Genomic DNA, 25458 nt, shown 5'->3' with positions numbered 1-25458 from the left:
ATTGCGAATTTTAAGGCATGTATCACAGCTTCATATTCTGTTTCATTATTAGTGGATGCAAATTCCAATCTGAATGAAAAAGCCATCTTTATTCCTTCTGGCGAAATTAAAACAACCAACTCCATTTCCTTCTCCATTTGATGATCCATCTACCAATATCTCCCATCTATTTGGTTCTGTTAAAAATCTTTTGGATCTCCATGTTCTTCTCTCCATCATTTCTTCTACTGCTTCATCTTCTTCTAAAGGAAATTCTGCCAAAAAATCTGCAACAACTTGTGATTTTGGTGAAGACAAAATTTCATATTTAATATCAAAGTGGCCTACTTGTGCGTTCCATCTCTCCACTCTTCCTGATCTTTTAGAATTCTTCATCACTGATTCAATTGGTACCTTTGTTAATACCTTTATCTTGTGTGCTTGAAAGTATATGCGGAGTTTAAATGATAAATAAACTAATGCTAAAATTAATTTTTCAATCTTTGAATAATTCTTCTCGTCACTATTAAAATTTTTGCTAATGTAATAAATGGGTTTCTCCAATCCTGCGTCTACTCGCAATAACACAACACTTAATGCATGCGACGTCGTCGCAAGATAGATCAATAATTCTTCTCCTGATTCTGCCTTTTGTAAAATAGTTGTATTCATAAGATGTTCTTTGATTTCTTGAAAAGCTTTTTCACATTCATCTGTCCATTTAAATTTCGCACCCTTCTTGAGTATATCGAAAAAATATTTGCATTTGTCTGATGATCGCGAAATGAATCTCCCCAGTGAATCTAAAAGCCCATTCAACTTCTGTACATCTTTTATTGTTGATGGTGTTGGCATGTCACGAATTGCTTGCACTTTTTCCGGATCGACCTGTATTCCTTCCTTTGATACAATGTAGCCTAAAAATTTTCCCAATGAAACTCCAATAATACACTTCTCAGGATTCAATTTAATGTTATATTGCCGCATTTTTTCAAAAATCTCCCTCAGGTCTTGTACATGGTCTTTAGCTTCTTTACTCTTTACTAACATGTCGTCCACGTATACTTCTAATGTTTTGTGTATCCATTTTGCGAACACCTTATCTACCATTATTTGATATGTCGCTCCCGAGTTTCGCAAACCAAATGGAATTTTCGTGTAACAATATAAACCTCTAGGGGAAAAGAAAGAAGTATGTTCTTGATCTTCTTCAGCGAGAGGGATTTGGTTATACCCTTTGTACCCATCTAAAGATGATACCCTATCATTTCCCGCTGCGGATTCCACCATTTGAGGAATATCTGGTAACGAAAAACTATCTTTGGGCAAGCTTTGTTTAAATCAGTGAAATCTATGCAAATCCTAATTCCTTTGTTTTTCTTTGGGACAATGACCATATTCGCTATCCATTCTGGGTATTTAGCTTCTCTTATAATTCCTGCCTCAAGCATTTTCTGTAGTTCTTTTTCTATTTGGGAATGGTAAGTTGTTGCAATTTTTCTTATTCTCTGTTTAAATGGTCTCACATTTTTGTTAATCTCCAATTTGTGGCATGCAATTGATGGATCAATTCCTGGTATCTCATCCATGCTTCCTGCGAAAATATCTTTGTATTCTCACAACAAGTTAACAGTTCTTTCTTCTTATTCTATATCCATTTTGGTTCCAATTCTCAACATTAGAGGCTCCTCTATAGTCCCAATGTTTATTTCTTTTGTTGGTTCTGCGGCAGTGTAACTGGGTTTAGGTTCTCCCATTGGTGTTGGTTCTTTATTGTTTTTATGGGTCCTTCTCCTTCTTCCGAAATTTCGCTGGGTATTCCTTTGCCTTATTTTGCCCTTATCATATATACTCTAAATTCTTCTTCCTTCTTTGCTTCCTTTACCAATTTTCTGCAAAATTGTTTCTTTTTTGCTTGTCCTTCATAATGTTTTACTTCAATTTGATGACATAATTTCGCATTGTCAACATCTCCTCTGATTTCACCTATTCCATTTGGAGTGGGGAATTTAATACATTGATGCAACGTTGATACCACAGCTTTTATAGCATGTATCCATGATCTTCCTAATAACATATTATATGGCGATTCCATATCCACCACACACAATGTTACATGTGTTTCGATTTCTCCAAGTGGAATTCGTACCACTATCTCTCCTTTAGGTTTTGTTGTGGATTTTCCAAAGCCGTGAACAAAATATGTTGAACTGGACATTTCTTCATCTTTAAATCCCATTCCTCGGAATGCGTGATAAAATATTATATCAACTGAACTTCCTGTATCGATTAAAGTTTTGTTCAACATCCATTCTCTTGTGGATTTTATTGTTGTCTCTTTCTCTTTTCGTGTAATAGGCACTGTGATGACCAACGGAGATGTGTGGTTCAAATTTTCTTTTGGTATTTCTTCCGCCATGAATGCAATTTTTTGCTTTTCCCAATCCTTCAAGGGTGATGTTTTTTCTACCGCCATAACTTTCCTTCCTTCAAAATTTCGTTTATGTATTCTTTCTTTGATGTTTTCATGGAATTCATTAATCATCGTTTTTGTTATCATATTACACTCCAATCTTTTGCCATTTTCACTAATTCTATTCATCTTTCTTCTAACTGATTCACTGATTTGTTTAATCACTTTCTTGACTTGAATATTCTCAATCAACAATCTTCAACTTTCGATCTTCAAGTCCCTGTTTCTAGCGCCATTATGTAGTTGCAGGAAATCCTACACTACACTCTTCATGTGATTTCATTAATAATCAACTCATTTTAGGTGTATATTCTTAATTTTATTGATTAATATTTGGATGTTCTTACAAGAAAAGATAAAGAACTCAAGAATGATCTCTGCTGTAAAATTTCTCTCTCCTATTTACTTGTTTCTTACTCAAAAAAAAGATCTCCCTCCTCTTTACAATTCGAATGACTATTTATAAGGAAATACATAGTGGATGACAGCTAATCTGTCCGTTATTTTCGGGTATGGTTTGCGACATTCTCGCAACCTTACAGATGTTAATTTCGCAAACTCTCTAATTTTCGCAGGATTATCATATCTTTCTCGTGATCTTAGCTGACGTCATTTATTTTATCATTTCTGAAATTGTTCTGCGACGCTGTTGTACTGTGTCACTGATAATTTCGCTGAAACATTGTCATTGCAAGATTCTGATCCTACAAACTCGTTCCATGATTGTCTTAATAACTGGTTCCAGACTAACAACCTTAATGCAAGTTGGAATGAAACCTATGCTACTATCTGCTGGTTTATTTGGAAAGCCAGATGCGACTGGGTCTTTCAAAATATTTCTCCAGTTGCTGCAACTACAGCAAGAGACATAACTCAGCATCTCTGCAATCACTCAAGAGTGCACCATAAACCTGGGTACATCATTAATAACCTCTACTACCAGTCTAATAGTTCTAATTCTTCACCTGAGAATTACAGTCAACACAGACACACCACTGATAAGTTTGGAATCACTATTAGAATGCATATTATTCCTGCTGACTTATGTCATGTTACTAGTGATACTCAATCATACACTAATTATTCCTTTGTTGCTTTGTCCCTAACAGGTCAATGTGTGGGAACAAGAAACTTCAAGGACTATGCCCGTGGAATCGGCAGAACAGAAAGATCAAGCAGAGGAGCTCAACTTGCTCTGACATGTGGGAAGACTATGCGGCAAACAAACATCAACTTTGTTGCTGAAACTGAAGAAACTTTACAAGCTATCAAAACAGGTTACCAACTGGAGGTTCAACATCGGTTCAAAGGAAGAAGAAATCAAAATCAGGAAAACATCAACAACAATGCTCCAATCGATTTCGTCTTAGGGAAGCTCACAAAAGTTACTGCCCAACAAAACTATGCAGCTATCAATCTAGCCACACTAGCTAGGCAATCTACCCTTTTCTCTGACTCTAGCTGGAGAGGAACTAATTTACAAACCATTATGCTAGTTTTACAGAATTCCACAAACACTTTACAAATGGATTACTATAATAATGATAACTTTATTTTGAGGGATACTACTGATGCTCACGAAGGCTCAGGTCGTATCCAAGTTGTAACCATGAGTGGGTTGCCTATCTAGGCACCTAGACTCTTTTTCTTATAAAAAAAAAGAGTTTTTAGGGATGAAAGTTTACATAAAGTTTACGATTTTGATAAGAAATGTTGTATAACCGAGAAAATAATGGGGGCTTATCTTGTATACGGGTATACAAGATAAGAAGACCCATGGAACTTACATGCTTAAAAAGTTTATTAAGTTCGGGCAGAATATCCATGGAATATATCAAAATCATGAATTTTGTATTCATGGTTATTTGAAAGGTTGTCATGGTTTGTTTCTCTTTTAGATCTAGGAATTCCAACTCAAGGTCTAATTAACCAAAAAAAGTCCTTAATTCCAGCAGTTTTTTCTTTTGGAAAAAATTCCAGCACTTGTGTTATGGTCTTCATGGACCAACACAAACCAACTTTTGTTTCAAGAGAGAGGGAGAGATTTTTGGGCCGTTAGCAGTAATGCAAGATCAATGCTTTTCCCGTGGGTTGCTATTATCAAACCCGATACCTCTAATGCACTTGTTAGACTCCTATATGATTGAGATTACTCTTATCATGTAATCCACACTATTATTGAACTTGTTTTCTTGTGTATTTTATCCGAAAATAGTTAATTGACCGTGGGTGGGATCTCGCCGTCTCTCCCAACTCTGACACAGAGACGAGACCCATACTAATAACACAAAATTGGTTAAAAAGACCAAAATCAATAATTTTTGGGTGAAATGGACAGTTAGATTTTAAAACTGTTTAAATAGACAAAAATGTAAAAATAGGCAGGATGTAACCAATTTCATCGTGCCCATTTTCAAATATTTTTTCTTATTTTTAATTTACACAGGATGTATCCAATTTCATCCTAGCTATTTTTTAAATTTAAGCTAGGATGAATCCAATTTCATCTTTGCTATTTATTTTTTTGACCATTTCACCGAAACTATTTTTTACTCGTCCATTTGAACCGTGATTTAAAAATATTTGGACAAATGACCATTTTCCGTACTAATAATACCTCCTATTAATCCGTGGGCTGGGAAGGAACAGTTTTCTGTGAGGGTCGGGCCAACCCTTGGTGTAGCAATGATAGAGTTTTCTTAGCTCTATTATTGCTGTTTCTTCATTTTCTTTTCTTGTTTGGTCTCTTTTACTTTTGGTAGAAGTGGCCTTTTTTTGTATTTTCTCCACTCCCTTTTCTCTTCTTAAATCAGGAAAAAAATAGAAAAAGAAAAAGAGGGTAATTTATGTAAGAACTAAGAAGTAAAGCCAAGGCAAGAGACATGATGACACGCGACCAGTAATCTGGACAAAAGCAGGTCAAGTGTATAGGTAACCTTTCCCAAGGTCCAGAGCATTTCCCCAAGATTAACTGGATGAACGGATGGAACCTGATCAGGAAATACTAGGCAACTTTTACTTTATTGAACTTATCTTGTATCATTTTTGTATTTTCATCGTTTAGTCTCTTTTACTTTCCCATAGAACTGGTCTTTCTTGTACTTTCTCCTCTCTCTTTTCTCTTCTTAAATCGAAAAAAAAAGACCGCACCTGTTCAGAGGCACGGAAAAAGCTATATATAGGGCCAACTTTTCATGGACTAAAGTCTATGACTATGGACCAAAAGAAATAGTTATTTTATAGGAAAAGCTATTACGTTTTCAAAGTAATATTAACAATAATTAATGCAAATACTAATTAACCATTAAACTTAAAATAGATATCAAGAGAAGTAATAAAAGGAGAAGAGAGCATTTCTTATTCACTTAACAAAATTGGTATACTATATACATTAGCTAAAGGAGCTATTTATACAAGTTCTAAAGGTGTTAGCTTGTATATACCACCTAGTTTAGATGTCACACTACATGTAAAGAGTTATGTAGTAATAACACCTCTAGCTTGCAAACCATGCAATTTAACACCCACTAGCTTTAGGTGTTACTCCCATCCAACAAGTAGCTTATTATTGTTAAGTAGCTTATACAAGTTGCTCATGCAAGGTGCTTATACAAGGAGCTTGGTGTAACAATGGTGCTAAGTGGATAGCCACCATATCCATGCATATCCCATGCATTTTAACTTTCCCCCTTGGATACCCACTATCCTAAATATTGTCTCATTAAAAACCTTGCTTCGAAAAACCCATAGGGAAAAACCAGAGCGAAAGGAAAAGAGTACAATACCAAAAATTGGAACAGTGTTGGACTCACGCAGCTGCCTCGTTAAAACCTTCACAAGGAAAACCCAAAAGGGAGAAAAACCTTGAAAAGGAAAAAGAGTACAATGTGATAAATCCAGTACCTACAAGGATCTTCAAAAGTAGATACTCCCCCTGATTATGACATCAAACCTTTTGTTGATAAAGATGTCTCATTCTATTACCATGAACAATTTTTCGAAAAACTGTTGTTGGCAGCGCCTTGGTGAACAAATCAGCTAAATTTTCACATGATTGTATCTACTGAATATTAATCTCGTTGGTCTTCTTAAGATGGTGAGAATAGAAGAACTTTGGTGAAATATGATTTATTTTGTCACCTTTAATGTAACCGTCTTTGAATTGTGATATACATGCTTCATTATCTTGATAGATAATTGTTGGTACATTAGTGACTGAAGGAAAATCGCAAGAATTTCTGATATGCCCTATCAACGATCTTAACCATACAGCTTCCCTACTTGTTTCGTGCAGAGCAATAATTTCTGAATGATTTGATGAAGTAGCTGGTAAACTCTGCTTGCAAGATCTCCATGAGAATGCAATTCCCCTAGTGGTAAAAACATACCCTGTTTGAGAAATAACTTTGTGTGGATCAGATAGAAAACCAGCATCTGTATATCCCTTTACTTGAGAACCTTCTGACGGATTTCTTGAGTAAAACAAGCCTAAGTCAGTTGTTCCACGAAGATACCGAAAGATATGCTTCACTCCTTTCCAATGTTCTTTTGTTGGGGAGGAACTAAACCTGGCTAGTAAGTTTACTGCAAAAGAAATGTCAGGTCTCGTACATTGAGCTAAGTACATCAATGCACCAATTGCACTCAAATATGGTACTTCTGGACCAAGAAGTTTTTCATCCTCTTCTTTAGGACGAAATGGATCACTATGAATATCAAGTGTCCTTACAACCATAGGAGTACTGAGCGGATATGCTTTATCCATTTCAAAACGTTTGGGAATTTTCTCAGTATACGTCATTTGATGGACCAAAATTCCGCTAACAGATTGTTAAATCTGCAAACCGAGAAAATATCTCGTTTTTCCGAGATCCTTCATCTCGAATTCTTTCTTAAGGCATTCTATAGCCTTTTGGATTCACTAGGAGTTCCAATCAAGTTGATATCATCAACGTATACATCAATTATAACAAATCCAGAGTTTGCCCTTTTAATGAATATACATGGGAATATAGGATTGTTCACATATCCCTGACTTGTTAAGTATTCATTGAGACGATTGTACCACAGTCGTCCAGATTGTTTCAAGCCATACAAGGCTCGATTAAGTTTTAGTGAATACATATGACATGGTTTATCTACTGATAACTGAAAACCTTCAGGAATTTTCATGTAAAAATCAGTGTCTAATTTTCCATATAAATAGGCAGTAAGCAAATCCATTAGATGCATGTCGAGCCCTTCAAGGACTACCAGACTGATCAAATACCGAAAGGTAATTGCATCCATAACAGGAGAATATGTCTCTTCATAGTCAATCCCAAGTTTTTGTGAAAAACCTTGTGCCACTAGTCTCGCTTTATAGCGAACGACTTCGCCTTTCTCATTTCGCTTACGCACAAACACCTATTTTCAGCCAACATGACTGATATTAAATGGTGTTCGAACTGCAGTTCCTGAAACTTTGTATTTAGCGAGAGATTGTAATTCTGCTTGGATTGCCATTTTCCATTTTGGCCAATCATTCCTTTGACGACATTCCTCTATAGAGTGTGGTTCAAAACCATCATTATCTAAGGTAGTGTCAGTAGCTACTGTGAATGCAAATATGTCGTCAACAACCATTGTATTACGATCCCAAACTTCTCTGCTTGAAACATAATTTATGGAAATTTCCTCGTTTTGAGGTTCCACTGTTTCCGTAAAAACACTCTCCTCGTTAGGAGATTTATGCTCAGAGAATTCGGACGTATCTTAATAGTCTCTTTAGAAGCATTATCTTTCAATGATTGAGATTGGATTTTCCTCTTTCGAGGAACAAAATCTTTTGAACCAACTGGTCGTCCACGCTTAAGGCGTGCTTTAGACGACTCATTTGCTACCACATCCACGACTTGTCCTATAGGGACAACAACACGTGCCGGAGCATTTTTAGATGGTACGTTTGAATTCATTATTTTTGTTGTATCTGCAAATGCATCAGGCATTTGGTTAGCAATGTTTTGAAGATGTAAAATCTTCTGCACCTCTGTTTCACATTGCTTGGTGCGAATGTCAAGATGAGATAAATATGGTGTATACCATGATAAATCATGTTGTTTTTCAAGCGGTAGATTTTCTCCCCCTAACGGTGGGAAAACTAGCTCATCAAAATGGCAATCTGCAAATCTTGCAGTAAAGACATCCCATGTTAATGGTTCAATATATCTAATAATAGATGGTGAATAAACCAACATAAATCCCAAGTCGACGTTGTGGGGAAACTTGGTGCGTTGTGGTGGTGCTATAGGAACAAAAAAAGCACAACCAAAAACACGCAAATGAGAAATGTCGGGTTGATGACCTAACACATGTTGCAAAAGAGAGCATTGATTATTTGCGCATGGTCGATAACGTACAAATGCAGCAACATGCAAAATGGCATGTCCCCAAGAAGAAACTGGGAGTTGAGTTTTCATTAACATAGGTCTCGCAATGAGTTGAAGGTGCTTAATGAACGATTCAGCTAAACCATTCTGCGTATGCACATGAGCAACATGATGCTCAACATTAATACCCAAAGAATGACAATATGCATCAAAAGTTTTTGAAGAAAACTTTACTGCACCATCAAGACGAATAGACTTGATGGAATAATCTCCAAAATGAGCACGTAATCTAATAATCTGAGCAAGAAGCTTAGAAAATGCAAGATTACGTGTCGAGAGGAGGAAAACATGCGACCATCTAGCAGATGCATCAATTAGAACCATAAAGTACTGAAATGGTCCAATTTGGGGATGAATAGGACCACAAATATCACCATGTATTCTTTTTAAGAAAGTAAGGGATTCATAAACAACTTTCGTTATTGACGGTTTGGTAATCAATTTCCCCAAAGAACAAGCAGTACAACCAAGTTCTTTGTTAAACAGAAGTTTCTGTAAAGGATGTCCATGACAGTTTTTGACTATTCTACTCATCATAGTAGAACCTGGGTGTCCGAGACGATCATGCCAGAGCATGAAAGCATTCGGGTCATAAAACTTTTGGTTTATGACAGAATAAGATTCAACCTTTTGAATCTTTGTAAGGTACAACCCAGATGCGAGATCTACAAGCTTATTAGCAACGTGTTTTCCACACTAATTTGATGAAGTAATATACAAATACTCCATATCGTTCTCATATTCAGTTTCTAGGTGATAACCATTACGACGTATATCTTTAAAACTCAATAGATTCCTTTGGGATCTAGAGGAATATAAAGCGTCGTTAATAGTGAATATGGTACCACCTGGTAATGAGACACTTGCCGTACCAGAACCATCTATAAGACTAGATGAACCAGAGATGGTATTGATATTAGCCTTGAAATTTTTCAAGGTAACAAAGTATTTGGTACTTCGAAAGATAGAATTTGTCGTTCCACTATCAACAAGAAAAATGTCACCATCTCATTGACCCTTTGAGTCAATTCCTCTTCAAAATAAAGAAGGTGTAAAAAGAGTGCACAACATGTTCTAGCAAAAGATGTATATATCACATATATGTATACATATTATACATAAGCATACATATTATACATAAGCAAAGCAAAAGCAATATAAAAAAAAAAGCTAAAACAGTTACAAGGTACCGGTTTAACTTACACTAAATAAACCATTAGTAAACTGATTGAAATCACTTTCGTACTTAGTGCCTTCAAAATCAACCAAGTAGCTAGCAACATCTAGCTTTGGAGATTTGGTGGAAACACTAGCTTCAGCAATATTCATCTCTGCTTTTGCTGCCTTCTTCTTTTCATTCTTCTTGAAAAGTTCACAAAGATAGTCAGGAGTTCGACAAGTTCTATACCAGTGGTTGTTACGACCATAGCGAAAGCAATGCTGATTTGTCAGTTTTCTTGGAAGGATTGACAGCTAATTCCTTCCCTTTTGCTTGTTTCGCATCCGTACCATGTTCCGTTTTATACGGATTACCACGAATATTTTTGTTCTTTCGACCTCCGCGTTTATTCTTTTTTCCACAAGAACCACGTTTACCAGAGTCGCATCCATGTCCGGAGTAAGATGTTTCATTTACTTCTGTCACAGGAGCAGAACCACAAGGACGAGATTCATGATTTTTCACCAGCAGTTCATTAATTTGTTCCGCTAGGAGAAGGACACCAATCAACTCTGAATATCGAGTGAAACGACGGTCACGATATTGTTGTTGAAGTACGATCTGAGACAAATGGAACGTACTGAAAGTTCTCTCCAGCTTAGACTCTTCTGTGACCGTGTCACCGCACAACTGTAATTGTGAAGTAATTCTATACAGTGCAGAATTGTAGTCTGAAACAGATTTAAAGTCCTGGAATCTCAGATGAATCCATTGATTTCTAAGGTGTACCAACATGACCACCTTTAAGAAATCATATCTTTCTTTAAAGGAGTCTTATAATACTTTGGGATCCCGGCATGCCATAAAATCATCTTTGTGAGTTGCGGAGAGGTGTCTGCGCAGATCCGCTGCAGCACGTTCACTTGCCATGCTATCTTCGTTCTTGATCGTGTGACCAAGATTTTTAGCTTCAAGATGCAATTCAGCATCGAGCACCCAAGAAATATAATTCCCTCCATTAGTAAAAAGAGGAGCAAATAAGTTTAATTAAATTCGACATCGTAAGGTTAAACAAACTTACTTTTTGTACGTCGGCTGCAACTTGAAATAGCTAAGCAAACTCTTTTATTTCTTTTTCTATTTCTGTTAAACAATACTGTGGAGCAGCAACTTTAGAACAAGCAAGTCGCGCTTTGTTAACCAAAACTTTAGAGCAACAACTTTAGAATGAGCAAGTCGTGCTGATAACGTATTACGCTTCCAAAGTAATATTAACAATAATTAAAGCAAGTACTAATTAACCACTAAACTCAAAATATATATCAAGAGAAGTAATAAGGGAGAAGAGAGCATTTCTTATTCACTTAAGAAAATTGGGATACTATATACATTATCCGAGGGAGCTATTTATACAAGTTCTAAAGGTGTTAGCTTGTATACACCACCTAGTTTAGATGTCACACTACATGTAAAGAGTTATGTAGTAATAACACCTCTAGCTTGCAAACCATGCAATTCAACACCTACTAGTTTTAGGTGTTACTCCCATCCAACAAGTAGCTTATACAAGTTGCTCATGCAAGGTGCTTATACAAGGAGCTTGGTGTAACAATGGTGCTAGGTGGATAGCCACCATATCCATGCATATCCCATGCATTTTATAACAAAAGCAACCTTTTATGGTACCATTTCTTTGTTTATTTTTGGATATACAGGGCCGATCTCCACGGCTCCACCAAGCCACCACCGGAGTCTTGTAAAGTTACAGGTGGTGTTTGATATTTTTGTGCTTCGGGTTCGTGGATCATAAAGGTATCCTATAGAAAACATTGCTAGCTATAGAATGGGGTTCTTCTAAGTGAGGTGGTTGAGAAGGCAGAGGTCCAAGAGTTGAGCAGGAGGAGAGAAGGGGTTTCTTTTATTTTTTTTATGAAGATGAAGGAATATCTAGTGATGGTCATGGAGGAAGAGGAGGTGGGGAAGAACGGTGAGAAGAGTTTTTTTTGTGGGTTTATGTCTCAAATTCAATTGACATGGGAATTTGAACTATGGTACTCCGGCTTTTTCATAACTATAATGGGAATGTTTTAATGCTTCTCTGAGTATACAACAAATTAGTATTTTGAGTTGGTAAGGTGAAAGATTGAAGAGGATAATCTTTGTGTATCAACAAGAGAAGAAACTGAAATTTAAGAAAAATATGACGTTAGTACTACATGTGCTCATGATACGATGAAATATTTATGTTTTTTCCTTTGAAGCATGAAGAATTTATGTTTTGATATAACTAAACGCCTTTAATGGTGAAACTTTCCGTTGAAAGGGAAAGAAAAAATATCCGAAACTCAGGTCATCAATACCCATTTAATAAAATCGTAAAAACTAAACCCAAAGATTAAATCTTCCACCTCTGGAATTTGCATCTGAAAGTAATCTTCCCTTGGCAAATGAAAATGTTCTCTTTGGAACATTAAAACTAAATATATTCATTTCTATAGTCTAATCTCAATGAAAATCCAACTCCATGAAAAATTGATGAGATTTTAATTATGGGTTTGATGTTCTTGTTTTTCAGAAGGAGCTTCAAAAGACCATTAAATCTTCTGTACAAGAAGATTGGGGGGCAAGAATTTTAATTTTGATAAAAAGGGTGTAGGATCGAGCAAGAGAGAGGAGATCATAACGCGGAAGCATAAAACGACTACATTAATAATCAAATTCGGTGTATAATTCTTATGGCTCAATAGCCTACTTATAGTCTTACAAACTTGGCAATTACTCAAAGTACTTTCCTATTAAAAAAAAACTTTAAATAAAGCACACTTCTAGAAACACAAAGAAAATATAAACATAGTAAAACTCTAAATACAGCAGCCGACACAACTTGCTTCTCAAGTTAGCTCCAACTTCCAAATATCGCACACTATGTCAACAACGTATGTTGATCCAACTTGACTGCGTCAACTGCAGCAGTTAATCCACTTGGAATGGATCAACATCATATGTTGATCCACAAACCAAATCACCATATCTTGGTTTAACTTCCAACATCCTCCCTTAACCAAGATATCTTTCAACGAGAATTTCGTAAACCTCTTCTTCTATTGATAAACGTTTGCACGTCCTTGTCTTTTATCATTTTCTATTCCTCTTCTTCCATTGATAAACGTTAACACGTTCTTGTCTTTTCTCATACCAAAATTCCGTAATTATTATCAAACTCAATTCACAAATTGTAGCTCAAACTGTAACTTAGCTAACAAACCAATCTTTTTTATTTGCTTAACAACAATCATCAAACACTCACTTCGCACTGCTATCATACCATAGCAACAATCACAAAATTTTATTACGTTCTTCTTCATCGCAGCGGAACACCATCTTTAACAAGCTAGAAACACCTTATTGTGCTCTATTCAACTTGCTAACCAAACACAAAACCAAATTTTTTTACTCATCACCGAGCATTGTAGCTCACCTCCAACTTTCTTCACTGAGCATTGTAGCTTAAACTCATCTCTTGTTTACCCACTTCACTTGCAGGATTTCCACTCAACTCTTCAAATTCCACACTGGAATTTCTTCACTTCTCTAGCCAAATCCCCACTGGGATTGCTTCACACAACTCTAGCCAAATCCCCACACCGGGATTGCTTCACTTCTCACGATCACAACCTTGTTGTTGTTTCTTCTTCTCTTTTCTTCTTTGTTCCAGTCACGCTTGTTAGAGCCGAAACCTTCACACTTATTTTTTTTTCAAGATTCTCTCACAATTTTTCTCTTGTTACGCTTCTGCCACAAGCAATAACTAACACAAAGTCTGCCACACTTTGTAAGATATCCAAGTTTCTCTCATAAACTCTTCAACCACACTTAAGCTTAACATGTTTGAGCTTAAACTCCTATCATCCTCCCTTAAGCTCAAACATCACCACCAACTTTCTTTGTCATTCTAAGTTTCTGAATTCAATCAACTTCATCAAACTGTACCAGTCCTCACTGACTGCAATACCAACTTTGATCTTTTCTTGCGTCTATTTCGAATCCATAACTTAACCCTTTAAACCAACCACTGACCTTAAACTTCAACGTCTTCCAAAATCCTTCAATGCTTTGCCACATCAACCCTTGTTCACTTCACCTTCACCAATAATCACCAATAATCACATCATAATATCACCTTTCACAAAACTGCTTTCAGCCACGCCTGTTAAGACTGACACCTTTTGTTCAACCTATCATCACACTTACTGTCACAAACTGTGACCTTTCCTTCTGTCACGCTTCTGTAACTGTTACAACTATTCTGTAACAACTTACTCTGTAACTGTTATTGTTCTTTGTAACACCTATATATACTGTTACTAACTTTCTCAAACTATTTTTTTTTTGCCGGCTAAAGCTCGTCATCTTTGTTCCTGGGCCAATGGCAGCAGAAAACCATTATATCTTCCCTGCTCAACGTCACAACACTATCACCAAGCATCGTCAGCTCCATATGTTTCTACTCCATCGTGTCTGCCGGCTTCTGCTTCTCAGAGTTGACTACAACTCGTCCCTTCTGTTGGCAGTAACCAACTCTTCTCATCCTCCACCGATAACCACCACGGCATCAGCCACCAGAATTAATCTCCAATCATTGGCAGCAGCGAACCAAAGAAGAACCCAATCCATCATTATCTTATCATCATCTCTGCCAAGCACCACCGTCAATTCCAATCTCCTCCTCTTTTAAAATCGGGAAACCTCAAATCTCCAGCGATAATGGCAGCATCATCTTCATCATCGCTGCCAACATCTCACTACAGCAACGTCAACATCTCTTCTTCCCTGTGCTTGCTCACAACAGTAACAATCAACAGCAAAAACTTCTCCATCTCAATCATCAATGGCAGCCATAATCTCTCATTAGGGTTCTTCTCTCGTCCAGCAACAGTCTCACCCTTCTTCATTATTACCGGCAACAATGGCAGCAGAATCCTTCACTTCTCTGCCAATCACCCACAACACAACTGAAGGTCATCACTAGTCAACAATAGCAGTTCAGCTTCATCAAGTCTACGTGATCATCATCGTCTTGATCACAGTCATTCAACACAAACCCTAATTACTCTTTCTTAAAATACTCAAAGCCAGATTAGTCACGTCAACTTGCTCAAGCAGTGGTCTCGGTCTCGACTCCCTGTCATGACGATGTAAACCAAAGAAAAAAATCCTTCTTCGAACCCATGACCAGAACCTAGGGAAAACTAAACACTCCAACAATCTAACGACGTCAGCAACACTTAATCTCCAAACAACATCATTATCTAACATCGACCAAACCTTGGCCTCCAATCCAACAAGTCACGAACTGTAACCTTGCTTTCATGATAGCATCTTCCTTCCTATGAAAAACAGCAACACGACTTGACCAATTTTTCTTCAAACACAGACCTTCAGATAATACACTTTTTTTTTACTTCTCTCAAACCCTAACGCAGCTTCACAAACTCCAATTTTTTTAAGCCATCAGAACTCACACAACTTCTTCTCCTTTAATGAAAACAATTCTCTAACTCTTTCTCCTTCTCCTCTCTCTTCCTCTCACCTTCCTCTGATACCAAATGTAGGAGGATCGAGTAAGAGAGAGGAGATCATAACGCGGATGCATAAAACGACTACATTGATAATCAAATTCGGTGTACAATTCTTATGGCTCAATAGCCTACTTATAATCTCACAAACTTGACAACCACTCAAAATACTTTCCTAATAAAAACAAACTCTAAATAAAGCACACTTCTAGAAACACAAAGAAAATCTAAACATAATAAAACTCTAAATACAGCAGCCGACACAACTTGGTTTTTAAGTTAGCTCCAACTTCCAAATATCGCACAGTGTGTCAACAGCGTATGTTGATCCAACTTGACTGCGTCAACTACAACAGTTGATCCACTTGGAATGGATCAACATCATATGTTGATCCACGAACCAAATCACCATATCTTGGTTTAACTTCCAACAAAAGGTCTTAAAAATTTCATTGAAGCGGAAATCTCATCTTTAATTGCTCGTTGTTCATTTTTCTTTAACTTTCATAGAGAGAGGAAGAAAGAATGTGTATTCAGAACAAGCTTATTACAGGGGCGACATGGTTTATTAGAGGGGCGGCATCGTGATATTAATGTCCCTTTAGTTGGTTAGGGGATGTCCTAAAGGGGATGTAAATTGACCAGATTACTCTTTTCACCTTATATCAACCAAAATCAAATCAATTTTTTTTAAACCTAATGAATCAGAAAAAAATCAAATCAGTTTTTTTCCATCATCTTCTCTTCTCCTCCATCAACCGTAACCTCCACTAAAACTGAAAATTTCATCTTCTTCGATTAATCGGCGATTTGAAAAATGTTTGGAAAAACCCAGTTAGGGTTTAGTTTATCGTGTTGGATTTAAGTTAATTTTGTATCAAAAATTAGAATTTTGTATGAAATTACGGTTGGTAATAACTCAAATACGAACCGTAACTGTAGATTGGGTTGATGTTACGGTTGGTTTGAACTCAAATACCAACCGTAAGTTCTTAGTTTTGAGAAATATGTTCAGTTACGGTTTGTATTTGCATCATATTTATCAACCGTAATTGAGTTACGGTTTGTTACTCAAACAACCATATCAACCGTAAATAATCCTGTGTCTTAAGAATTTATCAAATAATGATTTACGGTTCAAAAGTTAAGTTGACACACCAACCGTAGGGTAGTTATGGTTGGTCTCGATTCATTAGTTACCAACCGTAATTTAGTTACGGTTGTTGTCGAAATTTAATTACCAACCGTAACTGGTTTTACAATTGGATCTTCCCCAAATTTAACCAGTTACGGTTGGTATTCGATAACTTATGAACCGTAACTAAGAGTTACGGTTGGTCACGAGCAAAATTGCAACCGTAAGTTCTTCTGAAAATTTAAAAGTTTTGATTTTGTTACGTACTTTAGATAATTTTGAGCGAGAAAAAGCTAATGGGAACTAATTTAGAAGTATACCGGGTCACCAGAATCACTCATTTTGGTTGAGTGAATCAAAATTTAGGGTTTAACAAATATCACAAAAGTTTTTCTTTTTCTTCTCCTCTGAACTTTTTTTTTAACTCTAAAAATCTGATTTTGTTTTGATTTTGAGTTAATATAAGTGAAATTAATCATTAACACTAAACTTGATTATCATCACTGAACTAAATTATCAATAATGAGGATTAATTTGTCATTTCTATTTTTTTATAAGGGACACCTTGAATGATCATGTAATGACTCTTTTTGTCCTATTAAAATGCCACCCCTCTAATAAACCATGCCGCCCTATAATAAGATTGATTCAGAAAGATGAGCATGAAAAAATCCGTGTGAAGAAGATCAGGAGGAGGAAAACAGAGTGGTGGCCGGCGGCGGTTACTTTTCAGCTTTTTGATCCCTGATAATTTGACGTGGCAGAGACGTGTGTATTACAATTACAAACCAAACCTCCTCTGTATTGGCCCTGTTTCGAAGCCGGTCCTGTAGATAAGATGATGGCCCTGTGAATATCTGGGGTCAAAAAAGAAAGTAATCTAAGAAGTAAAGCCAAGGCAAGACACAGGATGACACGGTCCCAATAAAATTATTACGTGGCAGAATGAAAGAGGTATTATTGTAGTTGGCTTTACCGAGAGTATAATCTCAAAACCGACTACCTAAGAACCTGGACCACATCTTACTCTATATACATTTTATGAGTTCGCTCTTAATGTATAATCATACTCCAAAATCAATGATTAACCAAGAACCAGGACGGCCGCTCCGTCTATGTACATTTGGTCTTTTCTATTTGCACTTGGATCGAGTCCTCTCCGTTTCTAGTTCTTCATTCTGCAACACTTCAACTAATCACTTATCCTGTCTATATAGAGAAATAGAATTCAGCTCAGTTTTTAGAGAAGAGAAAAAAGAATCAAGATGGCCCAGAGAAAAGGAATCGGGGAGAATAAACAGAAAGACGATTTTCACGTAATTCATAAAGTTCCCACCGGTGATAGTCCTTATGTTAGAGCTAAACATGTTCAGGTATTCTTCTTCATCATCGTCCACAACTTTTGTTTTCCTTCTTGGTTTCTGAATTATTTTTCATGTTTTGAATTCAGATCCTGCTTTTTAACTTTCACTAGAATTGATTGATTGATTAATTTTTGATTCCTATATCCAAAGTAAGCAACAGTACATCCACTTATCCAGTCATTTGAAATTTATTTGTAATCAATTACACTTGGATAATAATGCATGATATCTATGTATATTAGTTGTTCCACAATCGAATTAGACAGTATATTCACGTCAGGTTTACTCATTTGAGCATGTCGATTTTGGTATCAACAATCCAAGTTGATACCATATTTGGGTGTCAACTTGCGTTCTTGACACAAGATTATGATGTCAACTTTGTTTTGAATTCAGATCCCGCTTTTATTAAAGATAATTTGTTACTTAATATTATTTTTGTTTCATTCCTCAATTATCCAAAGTAAGCAACATTACATCCACTTATCGAGTAATTTGAAATTGTAATCAAGTACACTTGGAAGTCTTTGAATGTTTAACATTTCATGATATATCTATGTCTATTAGTTGTGTTGAGATTATTAGTCCCACATTGTCTGGGCATCTAAGATCCTGCGGTTTATAATCCTAAGGGCCTCTCCACTCATTGCCAATTGGTTTTGAGTTGGATGCCCGTATTCTAACATGGTATCAGAGCAGGCTATTTGCGACGAGTCATCATTGACCGCGCCTTTACTCCGCGTCACCCGATTTAATTGTCCACGTGTTAGACCCAACGAGGCTACACGTGAGGGGGCGTGTTGAGATTATTAGTCCCACATTGTCTGGGCATCTAAGATCCTGCGGTTTATAATCCTAAGGGCCTCTCCACTCATTGCCAATTGGTTTTGAGTTGGATGCCCGTATTCTAACAAGTTGTTCCACAATCGAATTATAATTTAAACCTAATTGTAACGAATCAACAGTTAGTAGAAAAGGATCCAGAAGCAGCCATAGTGTTGTTTTGGAAGGCGATAAATGCGGGTGATAGAGTAGACAGTGCACTAAAAGACATGGCTGTGGTGATGAAGCAACAAGATAGAACTGAGGAAGCCATTGAAGCGATCAAGTCCTTTAGAGACCGGTGCTCTAAACAAGCCCAAGAATCCTTAGACAACCTTCTCATTGACTTATACAAGGTACTTTTTATCTGTAGTATTATGTATTTCTTAGTAAAGAAGGTTTATGCTATAATGGTGCATAAATGCAGAAGTTGTTATATATGATGGGCAATTGTTCACACGTTTTTGCAGAAATGCGGGATGGTAGATGAGCAAATACATTTGTTGAAGCAGAAGCTAAGGATGATATACCAAGGGGAGGCTTTCAATGGGAAGCCGACAAAGACAGCACGTTCCCATGGGAAGAAATTTCAAGTATCAATCAAGCAGGAGACTTCCAGAATATTGGTGAGTACATGCATTGCCATTTAACTCTCCTTACACCCCATGTAGAGGTAATATAATTTACAGAAATATTGATGATTTCCAATAATTGCTGAGTACTGATCAGAGATGATTAATTTGATGCTGCGCAGGGGAATCTAGGATGGGCATATATGCAACAACATAATTATATAGCTGCCGAGGTGGTATACAAGAAGGCACAAATGATAGATCCAGATGGGAACAAGGCATGCAACTCGAGTCTTTGCCTGATAAAGCTAGGTCGGTTTGATGAGGCCCGGTCCATTCTCCAAGATGTAGTGTTAGATGGGAGGAGCATCATAAACGCAACACCATCCTCCTTATCATCATCATTGTCGGAAGAAAGTACCAGGGCTAAAAACCGAGCAGAAGAGATGCTTCACCAACTTGATCAACTCGATCAATATTATAAATCAGAGCAGCAATTCTCTTCATTTTCCTCTACCGTATCACCATCGTCGGTGCCAACACCGTCGTTTGAAGAAACGGTGGTGGAAATGTTGGACAAACTTAATAATGAGTGGGTCCCATCTTTTAGATCATCTAGAAGATTACCCATCTTTGAAGAGATATCTCAGCTGCGAGATCAGTTGGCTTGTAATTAATTGTAGTACTAGTTGGGTAGTCTTCTTTAATGGGTTCTTTTTGTTTTTAGTTTTTTTTCTTTCAATTTGTGGGAAATGCTTTGAATAAGTGGTGCGAATGGGATCCGGGTGTAAATATCAGTATGGTGCATGAATAACAAACTAGTAGTGCTGGAATGTATAATCTTATGGAGTGAAAATCTATTCTGAATTTGAAACGAAGGAATGAAGATTTATTGTTGCCATGATCCACTAATTTGAATATCATGCCTGCTCATATGGCGACTTCTATCACGTATTTTTAGACGTGAATCAAAATTTACCGCATGCGCTGTCACATGAAGTCCCAGATTGGGGCTCCGTCTTGCTATAGCATTTCTGGGGGTTACCATTTCCAAGTCTCTGAAGTGTTGGTGTCAATTTTAAACAAACCCATTGCTGACAGCAATATTTCTATCCATCGAAAAACAATAACACCCTATTTGGACAAAGCCTACCGTCGACACCAGAGAATATCCACCATTTTTTTTTTTGCTCGTTAATATCCACCATTGCCTGCAATTATTTCAGCCTTTGAGAACAATCGTTACCTAGAATCCAGAAACACCTTCAAGTCCCGATGTTGCTGATTTTGAAAGTAAAAGTTTCACTTACTGGCCGAAAGAAAGAATTTTGCAGTCATGAACATTTCCATTAACATCAAGACTCCATCTGTCCCTCCTTTAGTCTTCTAAAATTCTTCTATCACTAGTTGTAATGGCGCAACTCCATACCTTGTTTTCTTCCACATCGAAACCCCCAACTCCATTGGTAAATGTAACATACAGACGTACCAGACAGGTAGTGCAGAAGAGAATCCTTTCGAGACTTTCTTCAAACAGCTACAGAGCAGGAAATGGTGTTGTGTTCTTCTAATCCTTGTTTCATCTCCTTCCCTGCAGAGAATTCAAGCTTCAACAATTACCCAACCCTCCTAATCATCCACAAGAACAAATAGCAGCAACAACCGTTGGAAAACGATTAATAAAAAAACTAATTTTTTAAAGTTTTAATAAAAAATTATAATTTATTGTTTTCTTTTGCGAATGAAACTTTTTAGTCCCACGTTGTGGAGTTTCAATATTTAATAGTTTTAAGAAACTATATAAACTTTTTAGTCCCATATCGGGGATTTTTTTTCTTAACTTGTATTTGTCAATTATATAAACAAATTCACTATTTTTGTAAATTCTATGGGAAAAGAGTTGCTCTATATTTAGAGGGATCCCAAGGGAAAAAAATATTTTATATTTTTTTCTCAAGCGTTCGAGATTTTCCTTTATGATTTTTTCGGAGTTGCCAAGCTCAAGTTGAGCATCTACTACATATGCTAGTAGTAGGTGTATTAAGGTGTTTTATCCTGGAGATATCCGTCCTGTGAGGGCTATAGCATCACTCTTGAGTGTAGCCGGGCGATAATGTCTTAAGGGCAACGTGTTGAACACGTGACTCACTCTGTTTTTCCAAAGTTTTGCCTTGTTGTTGTTGCGGAGATATGGGGAGCTCATTCGTTTCATCAAATCGATCACTTCCATTATAAAGGAGCTAAGTATCAATAACTTTTGCTTATTTGATTTTTTCTTGTTTTTGATTATTGCACCCAACAATCTTAAGACATTATAATTTGTAATAATTGAAAATGGTTGGTTGGTTTGTGAATCATGGATGTTAATTGTGGAGTGACAAACAAAAATAATTTTTTGGTCAGCTGTAGAGTTTCAAGATTATATCTTAACCTAGAAGGAATTTCGATGAACCCTTTTGGCACAACGTAGTAAACATCCTGATAATTACCCACGTAAAATTTCAGAATTTTGGAGTTGTAAAAGTATTTTTTTGATATTTTACAAAACAAACAAATGTTCCTGAAAAATTCTGGCGGGCAAACTTTTGTTGTTAACTAAAGTATTTTTTATGGGGTAATCATGAGTTTTTTGATGCGGTGGTTCAAACGAAGTTTGTAAATCTAGATATTATCTTCAAAACTCATATTTTATCTTCCGTTTCGGAACTAAGGTTTGTGAGATGTGGTGTATTAAGTGATTGGGAATTACCGTGTCCGTGGTCAGAGTATAAACGAAGATTGTGACATGAAATTGAAAAGGAACATGGCTACCAGGCGCATGTGGATGAACACAAGTCTTCCAAAGCTGAAAAAGGCGGGAATATCAAACACAACTCTAACCGTAGTCTTCATAAGAAAGGTATGTTTCGTAAAACTGAATCCGGCGTTACTTTAATTAAGGGTGATTGTTATGTTTGTAAAATTACGGGCCATACGGTAGTAAAGTGTAGACAAAATAAAACCTTAATAAGTATAAAGTTAATGCTAATTTAGTTGAAACAAATTAGAACGATTTTATTGACATGATGTCGGAAGTTATTTTAACAACCAATATGAGAGACCAGAAGGTGGACTCTGGAGCCACCAAGAATGTTTGTTGAAATAGAGACCTGTTCACCTCCTATTAGAGGATAGGGGATGTCGAGAAACTCTTTTTGAGTAACTCATCTGCAATAGAGGTTGCATAAAAGGAAAAGGTCGAGCAGAAGCTCATATCTGTAATACTCTCACATTGAATGAAGTTTCATGTTCCAAGCATATGCAAGAATCTTGTATCTTGTTCTATTGTAGATGGAAAAAGATTTAAGATCTTAAATGAATCTGGAAAACTTGTTGTAACAAGGCAGTTATTTTTTAAGCAAGAGTTATAGGACTTTGGGTCTATATAAGCTTAACGGAAAATCTGATGATGTGAACATAGTTTATTCTTGTGCTTTCTTTATGTGATTGATTGTTTTATGTGGTAAGCTTGTAACCGTAAACTTATAAGTCAATGCTTAACTGGATAGCATAGGCTGCGTACCCAAATTTAGTTTGGACTTTGAACACAAAAGTGAAATCTGTGAAGATTCAAATATGCTTTAAAACCTTTTAGCAGAAATGTTCAGAGTAATTCTAAGCCTTTAGAATTAATTCAGTTAGGCCTACATGACATGAGTTCAACCCAAAATCACTGTGGTAAAAGATGGTTTATAACTTCCGTAGATGATTGTACGAGGTACTGTCTTGTATACTTGCTTAGGGATAAGGATGATGCCTTAGAAGCCTTAAGATGTATAAACTTGAAGTTCAAAACCAATTAGAACCCTTGAAAATAACAACTGTATCCTTAAGAAGATGATAATTGTCATGTTGATTAGTTCAGGATTACCTGCGGCCTTGTGGGGGGAGGCAGTCATGTTAACTAGTATATCCTGAATAGAGTACCCTTAAGGATCAGATAAAACTCCATATGATTTATGGATAGGTAGATGACTTTCTTATGAAGGCGTCGAAGTGTGGGGGTGTTTGACTAAGTTTGCCATTCGTCTTCCTAAAAGAAGTAGATAGAAACCAAAAATATTGATTGTGTCTTCATATAAGGTATGCTGACTTTGTTGTGAATACTATTACATAATTTAGGGATGCTGAGTTCTTTGAACATGTTTATTCTTAAACTTGTACCTCATTAGAGATGTGTTGTTGATCCCCTAGATTTAGTTTCAAATAGTCAGAACTTATCTTAAAGGAAGATAAAGTTAAGGTTGAGCCTAAGAGAAGTAAAACAATTAGACTTGAGACTTCTTATGAAGCCGACTTCATAACATTCCTATCTTAGTCTAAGCCCTGGACTTGTAAAGAAGCCTTGATATCTACTGAAACCCCATTCTGGTAAGAAGCTTCATTTAGTGAAATGGACTCAGTCCGTCGGAACCTGACTTGGGAGGTTTATAGTTTACCTCCAGAGAGTAAGATCATGAGATGTAAATGATTCTTTAAGAGGAAACATTAAGTATATGGAACTGTAGAAAAATATTAGGCTAAGTTGGTAGCTAAAGGCTATAAACTAAAAGAAGGTGTATATTTCCTTGATTCTTATTCACATGTGACGAGATTTACTTCCGTTGAGATGCTAATTGTTATTGCTGTCATAAACAAATTAGAGATACATCAGATGGATGTTAAGACAACTTTCTAAAATCGTGAATTAGATAAAGAAATTTACATAGACCAACCTGAGGACTTTGTAGTGAAAGGTTATGATGACAAAGTTTGCAAGTTCAACAAAATTTTGTATGGTTTATAAAATAAGCACGTAAACAGTGACATGGAAAATTTGATTACGTGATAATGTGTAGTGGATTTAAGTTAATGAATCTGACAAATATATTTACAAGTAACTTGTTAAGGATGACTGTGTCATTGTATGGCTGTATGTTGATGATATGCTTATACTTGATACAAACATAGATGTGATTAATTCCACTAAAAAAATGCGCTGAATGAGAACGTTGACTTGAAAGACTTAGGCCCTGTTGATGTAATCTTAGGGATGAGGATTAGAAAATAATCTATCATATGTAGTCTTAGTCATTCTCATTATTTTGAATTTGTGCTTAAGAGATACAATCAGTGTGATTGTAAGCCTGCTTGTACTTCGTACTATTATTCTTGTAGACTCAAGAAAAAAGGGTAATGGAGTATCTTAACTTGAATACTCAAGAGTTATAGGATGTCTGATGAATTTAATGAACTGTAAGAGTCCAGACATTTCCTATATTGTGAGTAAGTTAAGTAGATATAATTGTAGTCCAGAGCAATAGCATTCAGATGCACTGAGTAGAGTATTATGATATCTAAAATACTATATTACCTTTTATTTGATTTATCAAAGGTATCTTGTTGTCCTTGATGGACTTTGTGATGTAAACTGGATAGTTGACTCAGAGGAGTCTAAGTCTACGAGTGGATATGTTTCACTCTAGCATCAGGGTTTGTTTATGGAATATTTACAAACAAACATATATTGCTCAATTCATTATGGAATCTGAGAGTATTGAGTTAGATAAAGCACGAGAGGGAGCCGAGTGCCTAAGATGATTTTTAGAAGAATTTCTCTCTGGCATAGGCCTGTGCCAGCTATATCTATACATTGTGTTAGCCAAGCTATAATAGCTAAAGCTGAAAATAACTAATCTCAATCGGCGTTATTTCCATTGATTGGATAAAGTCCAAGGAGAATATCGCGCAATCTTTGACGAAAGGTTTATCCCAAGAGATGGTTAGAAATGCATCGAGGGGGAAGAGGCTTAAGCTCATAAATTAAGGTTTCGAATGAGACAACTAATTTGTGGTGGGTAAAGGTAAACACTATCAGAGAATTTTATTCTCTGTCCCTTCCCTATGGTGTAGACGTGATAGTGTGACTGCA

The 25458-nt window shown here is 36.4% G+C and overlaps 2 protein-coding genes across 2 annotated transcripts; one reads left to right on the top strand and one right to left on the bottom strand.

Annotated features, from left to right (window-relative positions):
• Positions 1–10297: 10297 nt before the first annotated feature.
• LOC113335228 lies at positions 10298–14991 on the bottom strand. Its single transcript, XM_026581345.1, has 2 exons — positions 14846–14991; positions 10298–10748 (listed from the first exon to the last, which is right to left on the bottom strand). Exons 1-2 carry the CDS (start codon positions 14989–14991, stop codon positions 10298–10300), a joined length of 597 nt encoding a protein of 198 aa, XP_026437130.1.
• Positions 14992–17834: 2843 nt separating this feature from the next.
• LOC113335175 (protein SULFUR DEFICIENCY-INDUCED 2-like) lies at positions 17835–20382 on the top strand. Its single transcript, XM_026581305.1, has 4 exons — positions 17835–18123; positions 19080–19292; positions 19407–19562; positions 19691–20382. The coding sequence occupies exons 1-4, from the start codon at positions 18016–18018 to the stop codon at positions 20183–20185; spliced, it is 972 nt and encodes a 323-aa protein (XP_026437090.1). The 5' UTR covers positions 17835–18015; the 3' UTR covers positions 20186–20382.
• Positions 20383–25458: the final 5076 nt, after the last annotated feature.

Source organism: Papaver somniferum, unplaced genomic scaffold (genome assembly GCF_003573695.1).
Source record: "Papaver somniferum cultivar HN1 unplaced genomic scaffold, ASM357369v1 unplaced-scaffold_139, whole genome shotgun sequence".
NCBI classification, from domain to species: domain Eukaryota; kingdom Viridiplantae; phylum Streptophyta; class Magnoliopsida; order Ranunculales; family Papaveraceae; genus Papaver; species Papaver somniferum.
Note: the sequence above shows the minus strand (reverse complement) of the source record. Positions and strands in the feature narration are given on the sequence as shown.